The sequence below is a fragment of the Limulus polyphemus genome, unplaced genomic scaffold, assembly GCF_000517525.1.
Source record: "Limulus polyphemus unplaced genomic scaffold, Limulus_polyphemus-2.1.2 Scaffold721, whole genome shotgun sequence".
Lineage (NCBI taxonomy): Eukaryota > Metazoa > Arthropoda > Merostomata > Xiphosura > Limulidae > Limulus > Limulus polyphemus.
The window spans coordinates 205,214-220,226 of record NW_013666331.1 but is presented as its reverse complement, the minus strand read 5'-3'; the positions used below and the strand labels follow the sequence as shown (position 1 = coordinate 220,226).

The following is a 15,013-nucleotide window of genomic DNA, read 5'->3' as shown; positions in this document are numbered from 1 at the left end:
ACTTTTGCCATCACTATCCAGCTTAAAACAATCCCAGTTGATACTTCTGAAGTTAAACTCTTCTATAACCAGAACTTGATTGAAACTACTTTTTTCAAGTGCTATCAAATCGACATTTATTCATTCATCTCTTTAATAATAGTTCTATAGCCTTCTGAATAACTAGATTAATAACCTTTATGAAAAGATCAACCCCTATCCTACTCAAATGCAGACAGTTAATACCATAGAACTTTTTCACTGCAATGAATAAATTCTGTAAGGTCATTCACCCAACTTACTCAAAATAATATACAGATTTCAACTTATCGTTTAGTTCTATTGAACTACTTGGAGCTCATCACTAAAACAACAATTCCCATTAAATAATACTATGATCTATAGATATTTAATGCCAGTATCAGCTTCATGTACCTTTCAAGTAGCCTTCTCCCCTAATCAAGAAAATACTACAAAAACACACACACAATTTACACATTTATTTATTTTTAATTGTCTTAATTCTCTGTATGGTTGTGAAAGCCTCACCTCTCTTCCGTTCTTAGCACTGTCTCACATTTTAATTGTAGAACTGGGATCATACATTGAAATTTCTGGACCTAACATTACAATTCTCATTCTGTCATTTCAGCTTGCATAGAGCATTTGAATTTTGTCTTGAGCCTGTTTTATATGGAAGATGCTCTTACACAATCAACATTTGTTACACAAAAGCATAATGCTATTTAACACAATTTGGACAATTTAGGAAATTGGTCACCAAACAGTTTAATAACCCCTATTACACAAGTACTCAGTTTTCAAGTTTTTACATGCAACTTTCAATATACCTTTTGGTCTAGGCCATTCATTTCGTACCAGATCAGTGTTTTTCCCAGCATCATTTGAAATTCTGGTGTGTTTATTGGTTCCATAAGAATCTGCAAGATCAGTAATGCCCCATCTGCTGGATTCTCATCAAAAATAGAAGGTCAAGTATGGATCCAAGATTACGAATGGTGTTTCCATCATCTTGTGTAAGCCTATTGGTGATGTTCTGATAAAGTCTGTTTATATATTTACTCATGAGTTGCTTTACTTCTGAATCAAAGTTTTACACCTTTCACACACCCATCATTATGTTCCAAAGTGCTTACCATTTACTGTAATTTTCACCACATTTTTTAGCTCATCCAGTCCAGCTAAAGTGGTCTCACTTGACTGAATACCAGGTTTTCCTCCTGAAATCTACAACTTAACACCTAAATTTCGTTATGGACATCTAATATGAGGCACGTAATTAAAGCCATTTTAGAGCTGTTAAAGTACATGTGTAGTGATTTAGCTGTAACATCTGTTGTACATAGTTCAGAAATAGTTGTTACAACAGCAGGATATGATACACAGCATTAACTGCACTTCTCATGCTCATCCATCTCACAATGTGTGGTTCTTTGGTTTGCAATTCTTTGTCATTGAAAATGCTCTGAATGTTACACATTTTTGCAGTTTTTACTGTAGGGCTGTTTAATGTTTTTGATGTGTTATCATTCAAATATTAGGTAATTGTATAGGCTTCCCATCATCAAGCTTTACACTCCTTAGGTAGGATGCCTCAATATTGACTTTATGCACATACTTTACACAAATGTCTAGCTGTTGTAAAGTCCTAGATCACATGACTCATCTATCATGATATAAAAGTCACAATTTTGAAGATGTTTCACAATGTTACAACGTAAACAGTTTGATATGATCTTCTGCATTTCATTAATTTAGATCCATCCTAGGTTTTTCATTTCGGTTTTCAAACCAACCAAGTAGTGAAAATCTAGGAGTTTATTTATGGTTTCACTTGGAAGCTCTGACTTTGCACACAAAAAATTTTTCAAAAACATTAATATATATGTGTGTGTGTGTGTGTGTATACCATAATAGCCTAGTGCTTTATTCATCTCTGCATAATAAAGCCAGGATTCACTGGTGTGTTTTAAATTTGTTGATAAGGGAGAGAAGTAAAACTTCTGAGAACCTATTTATCATGCAGCTATTTTAAACATGGCACTTACCTGCGTGTTTTTGATTTAATTGTGACATTTTAAATTATTTCATCCAGTATGGAATTAACAACTGAAGTTGGTTTAGGGATTTCCAATGTAAATGAAAAAACTTCTGGTTGATGTCTGTGTTGACAGGAGCATTTTGAATGTGAAATGTGCAAGTATATCAAAGTTCAACTTCAAAATATGGCACTAAGTTGTAAAATCCTAGTATAGGTCTAATGATGTGTTCAGTAAAAGAAGTTGTCACAACACTTCTCTTATGGAATGGCTAAGTATGGAAATAAGAAATTAAATCGTGTTATTTTTACTATTGTTCCTTTATTTTATTTTACTTTTAGTAATAAAAAAAAATTTCTGCATATGAAAATGGTTGTGTAAAGCAATCCCCAAAATAAATGCAACTACATGGCAAAACCAACTGTTAATTGGTTGATAATAGATCATTCAATGTAGGATTATATTTGTCTAAACACTTGTGGCTTAGGGTGACTGTTGATGCAGATTTTGACTATTGCGATACTATTGGAGTATGTATACAACGTGTACTTGTACTTGCTGAGAATTAATTTCAGAAATGTCAGTTAAACTGATTTATTATTATAATTGTCATGATATAAAAGACTTAAGTTTAGATGTTATTGATTAATTTATTTTTGTGAGTGAATATTTTATTATTGTTTAGTTTTTCTTATAATAAGAGTTAAAAGCAGACAATTAAAGGAAGTTTTGTTTATAATTCATTGATGTTGAGAATATTGATCGTCACATGCAATACGTTGTCATTGAGAATATAGAAGGCGGAAAGACAATTAAGTGATAAAGATATAAATAGTGTGAGATGGGCAGGAACAGCAGACAGATAATGACAAAAGAGAGCAAAGTTACAGGCAAGAAAAGTTTGATGTGAAGTTAACTACTGTAGAAGTGATAGGCCTAACAATTGACATAGGCTTAACGTTATGTTAGAGTAAGACTAACAGTAGAAAATGAATTACAAAATTATTTATTCCGTCAAAGCATGGTTTTAAAGTAATTGAATCAGCCTGAGTGCACTTTGACAAAAGGAACAGAGGATCTTCAGAAGAAAGAAGACCAAATGATTACGGTAACTCGCGCCACCACAATTGTAAGTGAATGACACACAGAATATTAGTGTGATAGTAATTGAATAGGTCTAAGTGTACTTTTGACAAGAAGAGAACTATATATATAGTCTGTGATGTGCCTATAATCTCTATAGTGTGAAGAATTTGTTGTACATACATTTAACTTGATCTGAATATATGTATGTATGTATATATTGAAAACAAGTGATGTGTGCGATGTTCATTAATCATTGAATTTACCGTTAACAAGTCACAGACACCTATTGTAGAAGAATCCTAAGCCAAACAACAACACAGTATATATTTATACTATTAAGAAGTATAAATAAAAGCCTTTTATTTTGACAATTAGCAAAAAGAAAGCATTGAATATTTTAATTTCTGACAATTATGTGATTTCATTATATGTTGTAATACATGGTAATCTAAATGTCATTGTATTTGACAAAATACCAGTATGCTAGCTACAGATTTGTACTTTGTAGGTCAGTTTTAGTATATAATTACAAGTTTGTCCACTGAACAAATGTTATTCTTCTACTAATCTACATTGAAGTGAAATAAATTCAGTTATGCAACATTTTTTGCATGCTTTTCAAAGCAGAAGTAATGTTTGCTGGAAATGGTGTAATGGCTAGTGCTTTGTTTTATTGCTTTATTATCCAGGAAGGGGGAATTACTACTCTACACTGCAAAATAAAAATACAACAGAAAACAGACTTAATAAAAAAAAAATAGGTTTAAACTGTGAATATAAGTAAGTTGTAACTTCAAGGTCTATACATGAAAGGAAAGAACTGTATTAGTCAATTTATTTCATGTTTTTCAACCATTCCTTTGTCTGTAATAACGCTGGAAGTAAATTTATTATTTGCATAGAGAAGTCTACAGATAAAATACAGTGTTTCCAAAAAAACAACTTTTGATGTTCATTTAGGAGGCTCTAGAGATAATGCAAATAAAATATAAAAACCTTAAAATGAAAATAAGTTATCCCTATCATGAAATGCATGTTTCATTAAAATACTTAAATCTGATTCATTAAATCTTATTTTTTTATTTACAACATACTGTTCACACTTACTAAAAAACTGCCAAGTTTCATGAAGGTACACTTAGTAACTTCAGAATTGAAGCAATCATTAATTCTTCAATATGGTTCATTCTGTTGAATGAGCAACACAACTAATGTAGATGTGATACATGTGCTTTTTTTAGGCTTACAGGTGAGTAAAAACCATGAAACCAGTCTAAATTAAAGGGAAATTACCAAGAAATGGCATAAATAAACAGGATGGGGAAAATAATCAAGTTTGCAAACTATCAATAGTTCAGTGTATTGTTACACTCCTAGTTGTGGTTTGCTTTCTTTTTAAGCATGATGCAACCATTTTCACAGTATGAGACAAGTAAGCACACCTGTTCATATTGTAGCATAACAGTGATATTACATCCATAACTGATAAGTGTAAACTAAAAATGTCACATCTCTCAAAAAATCATGTGGATACACTAGCTATTGGAGCACTGTTACAATGGTAATATTTTTTCATTTTTGATGTTTATATGTAGACAATTTGGACTGTTTATCTATCTAGTTGAAAATATTTAATTCTTTGAAATTTGGGCCAAATAAGGAATTATTTTAGAGTTGCTTCAAATTTTATAAATTAGTATGGTGTGTGTTTTTCCAAAGAGAATTATTGAAATGCAGAGCCTTAATATACACTAAATTATTTTCAGATTGGTGATTTTGGTAAAGAATGTGCTGCTAAGTGGAATTCTATGTCAGAGGAGGAGAAGCAGCCTTTCATTGATGCTTCAAGTAAAGACAGAGAACGCTATAGAAGAGAAGTATGGAACCAGTCCATATTGTCTTTAATGTTACAGGGTGAAAAATCTTCGCATACTAATTGATAACTCTGAAAATATGGCACACATTTAGCAGATTTTTTTTTCTTCAGGACATCCATGATTACATTCCCTCGTGTAAAGATGTATTTCCTCATGAATTGTTTTTTTTAATTAATCCATGCAATATGTTCACTTTCATCGGTCATAACGAAAGAAATACAGATGGACTGTGCGTACCTGATTGGGAAAGCCAACTAAAAAGATGAAATGCTCAAGCAAAGTTAAATTCCTTGGGAATGTTGGAATGTTATATTTCAATCCCTATCTTTGTATATAAGTAATAAAGACAGAATTTCTAGTCTGGGTAATATCATATAACATGCTGACTAGGATGTTCAACCAGTTAGGTGTGGTCTTTTACAAACTCTTTGACAATGTGACATTAGATAAATATGAAGCTATTAAATGTATTCTATAATCTTTCAACATGAGTTGGATGTTAATAAGATTGATCCCAAAATGAAAGATCCGTGGAAGTTGATAGCTGTAAAAATTGTTGTGGAACTGCCTCTCGGAAGCATACTTAGAAATTAGATGTTCTAGGCAAGCCCAAAAGAACTGGCCCATGTGGATGGGAAAAGAAGAGTTTTTAAACCATATACTGTTTGAGCTTTCAATAGCTTTTCACCCGTTTCTCAGTCAGGGCTTATCCCTGGACCTCCTTTTTTATTCATGTTTCCTCCAATTTCACTTCTTTACATTAAATATAAATATTTTAGATCTCTTTGCTGTATACTAAAGACATTTTTTTGTCCGAGAGGTTATTTATTAATTCATAGCTATATGTACGTTGAAAAGTTTAATGTGTGAAAGTAAAAAACTTAATATAATGATTGGAAATTATTATTTGTAAAAGTTGTCTTTTTCAAGGTTAATCCATTCATTTATAAAAATCTAATTACTTTCGAATAATAACTAATAATCCAAGCTAAATTTTCTTTTCTGTTGTTATTTCTGCTAATATGTAGATGGCCATTTATAAGCCTGCTCGTGATTCCAACAAACCTAAAAGACCAGGAACAGCCTTCATGCTGTTTATGTCTGACTTTCGAAAAAGAATGGCAGGGAAAGAACCAGAGGGAGGTGTAGCAGCTATGGCCAAGTTAGGCAAGTTAAAGTGCTTGATTTAAATTTTTTTTTGGGGGGGGGTTATATTTATTATTTGTGACATGACTGAATTTGGCACTCTATTTTTAGTCTACATTATATATGAACTTATTCAACTCCCTATTACTTATGAGCTTGTGTTTTTAAATGAAGTTCATTTCAACTGATAAGTAAATATGTACTTCACTAACTCGCTTTTGTAAGTGCTGTACTTGTGTTAATGCATGCATTTTTGGGTAAGTTAGTTTATTGGGTATTTAATTCTTTAAACTTGTATATGAAAAATATTACATATGAAGTCCATATAATTGTGGAAGTTTGTATATTTCAACAGCAAATAGTTAATTCAGATCTTCTGTTTATGAATAATGTATATGTTAAATAATCTTCTACTCAAAATGCAGGCCTGCATATCTAAATATGCGAAGAACACCTCATGAAGTAGCTGTGACATTTTACTAATGCATAATTGTCATGTTATAAAATAGATGCAAGCAACAGCATGCATTGAGCACAAAACTCAAATCAGTCAACCACTATCACATTCATAATTAGATATGAGCTGTGGCTGAGTTTCATTGACTAATACTACACAGCATAAATTACTTATGGTGCATGTGGCTGCAGTTCAAGTGTACCTGTATCATTAATTTTATTTGCCTTGTATTGGCATTTTCCATTTGTAGTTTTGTGTATGTGTGTAGAAAATGTTAGTCATAAAATAGTTGGATGATTAACTTAGTTAATTGAATACCTATAAGTATTGATTAATGTCACATAGAATAATGAACTGATCAAACTTAGTATTTTGATTATTCCAACTAACCAAGTAATTGTAATATTGCCATTATGAATTCTCATTATTATTTTCAATTCAAGTTTGATCAGCTTAATCAATAATAATCAACTAATTGAAATCAGTTTCTGAGTATTCCAACTATCCAAGTGAACTAAATATTGTCATTAAGATTTTTTAACTATTGTTTTTGATTTAATTCATTAGTGTCGTGATTCACAGAAATAGCTAACTAATCAAAATTAGGATTTCATATTGTTACTATTTTCATCTTTCCATCTATCCAAGTAATCAAAATATTAGCATTATTTTTTAGTTTAAGTTAATTTATGAGTCAGCATGGTGTGGTAATTTGAAAGGGGTTTGCCTCGTGATTCAAGAGTCTGGGGGGTCAGTTCTCATTGTTACCAAACATGTTTGTCATTTCATTCATAGTGCTCTTGTGTGTGTGAGTTTTGGCTAAGCTACAAAGACTATCTGCCACTGTCCCTAGAAGAAAGGCAACTAGCCGACAACCATCTGTCAATTCTGGGGCTTCTTTAGTGTTAAATAAAGTGTAAATGTACTGTGTTTTTGTGGGATGTTCCTTATTTATAACTGCATAATTGGTTTCTTTAATGTTTAATAAATTGTAAAATTACTGTTTTTATATTGTGTTACATTGTAATTTATAATTTGCATAACTTTCTTCTTTAGTTCTAAAAAAATTACAATTTTATTTTTTTTCTACATTGTGTGTTGTTTGTAACAGGCACTAGAGTATCTTAAATCCCCTCAACACTAATCCTGAAACAAGTGCTCACAAAGCAGTTTTCTTTTTCTGCTTATTCATTGCATCCCCATGTGATAAGTTAAAAATGTAAATGTACTAATTAATTTTCAATAAACAATAACAAAATCAATAAATTAATGTAGTTTTCAAATTTGGAAGTATCAATTATTTTATTAAGGTAACAAAACAAAAATATGGCATATACATTTTCTTCCACATTGTACTTTATATTGTATAGAATAATGTATAAACATACTCTGTGATTGATTATCTATAAGTAAGCTGCAGTTGTGGTATAGCCTTTATAAGGCCTAGGGAAAAAAATATTTTGTGGTAACTTGACCCACCCTGAAATAAAGGAATTGGCTCTAAAAGTTTTATGCATTTTCTTTTAAAATACCCAAATAATGTAACTAGGTGGTTATTAGTCAGTGAAATTTTCACTTCTGTTATTTGCATAGGCAATTTTATTAATGAAACATTCCATAAAACTGAACTGTGATAAAAACTAACTTGAAATTATCCCTTTCGTGGCAGGCTCATGCAATTTGCGGAAATCAAGTCATGAATTGCACTTATACAACAATACATGAGGTAACTCTGAGAATTCTTAACTTATCCTCTCAAAAACTGGTAAGATTTCGTTAAAGATCACAAGTAGCTTGTACACAAATAATGACAGTTTTATAATTAAGTGTTTTTATTAAATATGTTATTTTGCTATTGAAGTTACTCACATTCAAACTATTAACAAATTGAGTGCAAAGTGAATTTCATTTTGAATATAAAAATACTTTTTCATTTCCATAATCTCTAGAACCTCCTAAAAAAATATCAAAAGTTTTTTAAGGTAAATTTTTATATTTTATTTTCATTTTCTCTACCATATCACTAACTCTAGCTATTATCATCAACATACAATGCAACAACATAATTAAATTTGAAAATAGAAGAAAAAAATATATATATACCTTTAATTTTTTGTAGAATAACTTTAAAGAGTTTCCTTTTGTTAAATTCCTAATTTCATCTTCTTTTCATTTTTACATATTGTTAACTATTAATGTTTTATTTTTCTTTGTTGTCTTTTACAACTTATTATTAATCTCGACACAAGTAAATGGTGTCTTCGAGGCATATTACAGTTTCTTTGGGAGACAAGCACAACCCGTTGGTAAAATTTTCATTCAGCACGTAATATTGTAAGAATGGATATGAAGTGTGATGTATATTTATCAATTGTTTAAACCTTTTAATTATGCATTTTGAAACATAACTAATACATAATTAACTAAAATTTAATTGTAAGACGTAAATACAATTTAAACTATCTCTAACTATAACATATTTAGGTAAGAAACAACCATAAGTGCTATAGTTGATCAAGCAACCAACAATACTATTGTCAATTTTGTGTACTCTGTGATGAAGACTTGGTGCCAAATTCAAAATCACCATCATGAATATATATAGTGTAAAATGAGCTCTTTCTAATTGTTATATATATACACACACACACGTGTATGTAGCATCTACATGGAAGGGTTAAAGCTCAAACAAATCTGTTGAAGGTGGGCAAGCCGGCTGTCGGGTTGAAAAAATTTAGTACTTGTTTTAACTTTGAACTTTGAAAGGAACAAGTCAAAAGGTTATGTAAGCATCTTAGTGGCTATACATATCTCTACTATATTATCATTATATTATTGAAGGTACAGAGAACCAAAGTAGAGATTTTTCATAGCTCGTTGGTCACGTGACAATACATCTGAAGCTTTAAGTAGTTTTTTAAGATTTATTTTATATTAAAGGACTTAAAACTTTGGAGCATAACACATTATAATATTAAATTCATTTACATACATTGATATTAAAGGTGTTTAATTAAATTTTGAATGTAACACGGTGACTTGTGCAGAAAAGAGTTTAAAGGAGCTGCTGTTGCAAAAAGGTTATATCAACCAAAAAGTCCACATTTTATTGAGTTTAATAAATTTATACTAAAAGATAGTCATGTTTTAAAACTATTATTACTGTTCCAGTTTTTGCAAATAAGTTTTAGTGGATGATTTATTATATGTTGCTTCCCAGTACATTTATAACTTAATTCAAATAAAACAATAAAATTAATAATGAATAAATAAACAGTTTAAATACTGTTGTTATTAAATCGTGCCTAAAATTCAGATTTCAAAATGACTGAAATAAGATTGATAATAATTACAGTTCACTTGCTCAATACAATTCGTACCCTAAAAGTTGTTCATAAAAATTGATGATATATATATATATATTGCCTAGATCATTGCTATGTCTGTTGTATCTCAGCCAGCCTAATGAGACCTGGTATTGAGTGAAAGGCCTCATCTGCACTAGATATAACGGATGTAGCAGCAATGATATTTTAAAAATACACCGCTCCCATCGAACAGCACATTGGGACTGTTAGTGGGCTGATGCCATATGTCTATTCTTTGTTTACAAGATTGTACTATGAACGTGTGATAATATTTCAAGAACAAAGGAAGGGTAAGAGGCAAATAGAAGACTTGGTGCATTAATTTGATGAATAAACAAAGTAACAGTGAAATTTTTATATCCAGTAAAATTGAAAAAAATGATAATGTTATAATGGTACAGTAGAACCTTGATTAAGGAGTACTTTGAAACAATTGGAACTGTGGTCATTTACGGCAGACCTATTCAGCCTCTTTCTTTTTTCTGTTGTTTGTAACCAAAATAAATCTTGCATTAATGGACATCTCAATATTCCAGATTAAAGGCAGTGTCTTTAGTCTCGTTCTCTATATAAAGTGAGAGTTAACTCTTTCGCTGTGGGCCTATTAAAGTGCATGTCATGACTTTTTAGAGAGTTATTTTCTAAATTTTATTAAATAATTTATAACATTGTGAGTATACAATATCTTGGTTTTCAAAGTATTTTATATTTATTCTTCTATGTTTTAATAAAAATAAATAAAATTTAAACATTTTTGAATAAAGAATGTTTATTGGGTGATGAATAAGTTTGCTGAAAAGGAAATAGGATTTTATAACTATTTGCACAAGTATCTTTGTACACCTGTACGGCTTACCACTAAATTCCAAGCATCCTAGAAGGATGACCAATATTCAAACACTTGCGATGTTTATTGGATTGGCTCCAAACCATATACTATAATAAATGTTTTCACAGATTCAAATTACTATCTTATTATCCTGGGAACTCTTGTTGTAAACACTGTAGGATACATAAGCTGACAAATTCCACATTGTGTTCTAAGAGCAGTGATCAAATTGGCTTATTTCTGTATGCATGCATTGTTGCTCTCAAGAGTATTGTATTAAAACAGTTGTATTGGGTTGGGTTTGTTGGACATTTTAGACATTGTCATGACTCTCAAGGGTCAATTGCAACACCACCAGTGTAAATTTAACAAACACTGATATATTAAAGACTTTTTTACAAAGTGAATACATAACCAATGATGTAAAGAATAAGAATATAAATTTTCTTTTCATGTATTTGTGCTAATTACCTAATGTGTGTGTTGTACAAATGCATAGTAACTTTTTACATGTACATGTATTTTCATACATCAAATGCATACACCAAACAAAATGGGGGGGGGGCTTAAAATTCAAAAATGTAGTACAGTCAATGTGGAATCCAGCTTTGCATGGCTCATTTTTTATATTAAGGGAGCCTTGCTATAGAGGGCATATTGAATGCAGTCAGAAAGGTGCCCCTAATGTTGAGGTTCTACTGTATTTAAATTTTTTACTAGAAACAATTTTGCTTTATATATGTACATATTGACTAAATGTTGGTAAAAAATTAGAATAAAATGCTGTAGATTTACTGCTACTTTTAAGTATTATGTTAGCTAGTAACTAGTAAGATTAATAATTAGCAACTATAGAATGCTTTTAACATGACAGTGATTGTTAATTTCTATTTATTCATGTTTTGTATTTTAGTTATAGAAAAAATGGTATAGAAAAATAAATATTGCAAAGAAATTGTTGTTACAACAGTTTCAAGCAGACTTTTTTACAAAGTATATAACTTTTATAAATGTAAATGCAGGGGATTTTAATAAGACTAGGATTCTGGTTTTTTTTTACTCCATCTGTGTTCGCCTTTGCTCCTGGCTATTCTCATTTGTATATTTTCCTTTTTTGTTTTTTAATGTCCAAAATTTAAAGGTTCTATCTAGTGCAGTTCTTTAGGAACTAGACAACTTTCTCAACATAGTGATGATTTTCCATGTATAATTTGTGTATGTTATTCTGTATGAGTTGACTACAAATAAGTTCTGTTGTTTTAAAACTTTTCAATTCATATAATTTGTTTACATCCAGTTTGTTTATATATATTTAATTGTCAGGTTATTTTCATGACTTAGATTATATAATGAAAATATCTAGCTTTTTTTTTTAACTCTGAAAAAGACTAAAAGTGATGTGTCCCAAGAGGAAATTCATGGTTATACTTGAGAAAAAGCAAGTAAAAAAAACAACCTTACCACATGCCAGTTACATTCTCTTTGAATTTAAAAAAAATGTATTTCTTATAGAAAGTTTTGCTTTTCAGACCCATTATAAAAAATGTCCCCCCCCCCAACTCCCATTCAGGGAGGATTCCAGACACTCCCCCTCCTTTTTACTTTCTTTCAGTTTCCTTCTTCTATAAATACTAGTGACATTCCTGGTATAAGAGAAAGACTTAATTTTATTAAAGAAAACAAGAATAATGTGTTTTTGTTAACAGCTGCATTGTGTATATTTTTGAGGGAAAAAATTAACTAAATGCTATGTAGCATAGTCTTTTTCAGGAATAATATTGCACTTTGACTACAAAATTCCTGTTTTGAATGAGAAATCTGTTCATAGCTTGTGAATTTTTTTACTACTATTATGTTTACCAACACAATACTTAAAGAAGGAATAATAATAAAATATGAAATACTTCATATGAATTTACTTTTTATATGACCACCTTTAGTAAGGTATTAGGCTTAAACTAACGTGTGTAAGCTTTACCTCTTCCATACAACATATGATTGACTGTTTAATTTAATTATATTAATACTTCTACAACTTGTATTAATTGTGCTATCAATGCCTGTAGTACTTTATACATGTGCCTTTGGTTTTTGTATTGCAAAAAAATCCATGTAAAAGATAATTTGGCTTTGCATGTTTTGTAGTAGCTGAAATACCCTCATGGTGCAATTGCTACTTCAGAGTGAAAAATGCACCACCATTTGAGCTTCCTTCATATTACTGAGCTATAAAATATGCCATTGTCAGTGAAGTAATTATTGCTAACAGTGAAGATATCCAACTGATGGACCTAAGGCAGTATGTTCATAGTAGCTTTTTTGTGGTTTGCTTGTTACTCAGTGAAGATTTATCATAAATTCAAATATTCATTGAAGAATTTGAGCAGCTCTTCTGGTACAAGTTATTACATAAATGTATGGTCCATTTAACTCTTCACTTTACACCTGATTAAGTATCTGCACCTGGTTTTTTTCAGTAGTTTGAGACATCTTCACATTTTTCATATAGTCTTCATAATTTTTCTAGCAGCTAACACACTGAATCAATTTATATTTCACTGGAAGAATGTGTTTAGACCCAAATATATATTTATAATGTAAATTGTGATCACAGAGAGAGAGAGAGAGAGCTTTAGAATGGCTTAAGAGATTGATTTAGGCTTAATGAGAGCCAAACTACAGAGTAAATTTAAATATGTTATTTATCACTATCTCTGTGCAAAATATAGTTCAATATCTGATTGGTTAGAGGAAAATAAACAGGAAACTTTGTAGTTAATATTTTGTAGCTGCATGTCCTGCATCAGCAAATATTTCTCCTGTAATGTTAGAACTTAAGGTGAAGGGCTTTGTGTGTCTGATGTTAATGTATGTAACAAAATACTTTCTGTATTATTTTTAAAACATTTTTTGTAAAGCTAATTCTGTACTAACAGTGTAAGTTTATTACAATCCAGGAAATTGTGTAGTGTAAATTAATGCTTCTAGAGTAATGTGTGAAAATAATATCAGTTTCAGGAAACTGAACTTTTGCTTACTGTGGCTACTGTAATGAAAGCTTCATGTGAGAATTTGAATTAGGTACTTTAATGTCAAAGTAAGGTACAGAAAATATTTATGTAGAACAAATCAGTTGAAATTATGCATATGAAACATTCGAATCATCATTATATATGTTGTTATTTCAGCAAGTTCGGGTATAAAATTAGTTATGTTATAGTAAACTTGCATACATGAGATATAAATGAACATTTTATACCAGTATCCAAATTGTACACAACACAGTTTGAAACAATAGATATGAGTAGTACAATTTTTACTGTAAACTGCACCACGTTTTATTTAAGTACGTGACTCTGTTTGTAGTAAGTGTAAATTTATTGGATTGTAAAGCTAATCCAGATCTACTCCTTTAGGGATTAGTGCCATTGACAGGACCAAACCTACTTATTCTTTATAGGTATCAAATAAATAGAAATAGCAGAAGTAATTCACAATGTCATAGAAAGCAAAAATTGGATCATTATGCACATTCCTGTCTTGCGAAGGTACATTGGTAAATAATGACTCAGTATCAAAATTAGTTCTAGCAATGTCTTGAAGAGATTTTAAATCTTTTGAAAATGCAAAGCTTTTTTTATTTCACTGTACATTCGGTAGCACCAAACGTCTCTAAATTCAGTACTGATAATCATAGGTTACCTGGTTATCTAGCACACTTTTTGAAGCACATGTGAAAATTTAACATAGTGAACAATAGAGTTGGATTTTTAAAATCTTTAACTTTTGATGAAGACATTAAAAGATAAGGTGTTGAATCACTAAATACTGACTTATTATCACAAGAAATAATAGATTTGTATAGTGAATTGTTTTTACTTCCTCTGATTGAATACTTTATTTGTGCATTAGGTGAAAGGTTGTGGAACAAACAACAATTGATTACCAATGATAAGATGTGTAATTATAAATAAAAAATCTCTTAATATAATGAGTACGTTTTGAAGCATTAGCAAGGTTCTTAGATTATATGTGAAAGAAATACATTAGTTTCTACCAATTTCAGTAGATGATTCACAAACTATTGTGAAATTATTTTAAGAAACATCACAAATAATGTAGAGATACACAGAAATCTTGAAGTTTTCAAATCCAGTATTTTATCACACTTGTTATTAACCTGAGCTAGTTAAGGCTAAAGTCAGTTAATT

At 30.3% G+C, this 15,013-nt stretch overlaps 1 protein-coding gene across 4 annotated transcripts in view; it reads left to right on the top strand.

Moving 5' to 3' along the window:
- The window catches only part of LOC106460163 (intrastrand cross-link recognition protein-like), a 68,779-nt gene that overhangs the window by 45,159 nt on the left and 8,607 nt on the right, over positions 1–15,013 (top strand). For all 4 annotated transcript variants that reach the window (XM_022386817.1, XM_013919850.2, XM_022386816.1 and 1 more), the window contains 2 exons: positions 4,892–5,002; positions 6,031–6,169. In XM_022386817.1, coding sequence (XP_022242525.1) covers positions 4,892–5,002; positions 6,031–6,169 — 250 coding nt within the window. The remainder of the gene's footprint in view (positions 1–4,891; positions 5,003–6,030; positions 6,170–15,013) is intronic.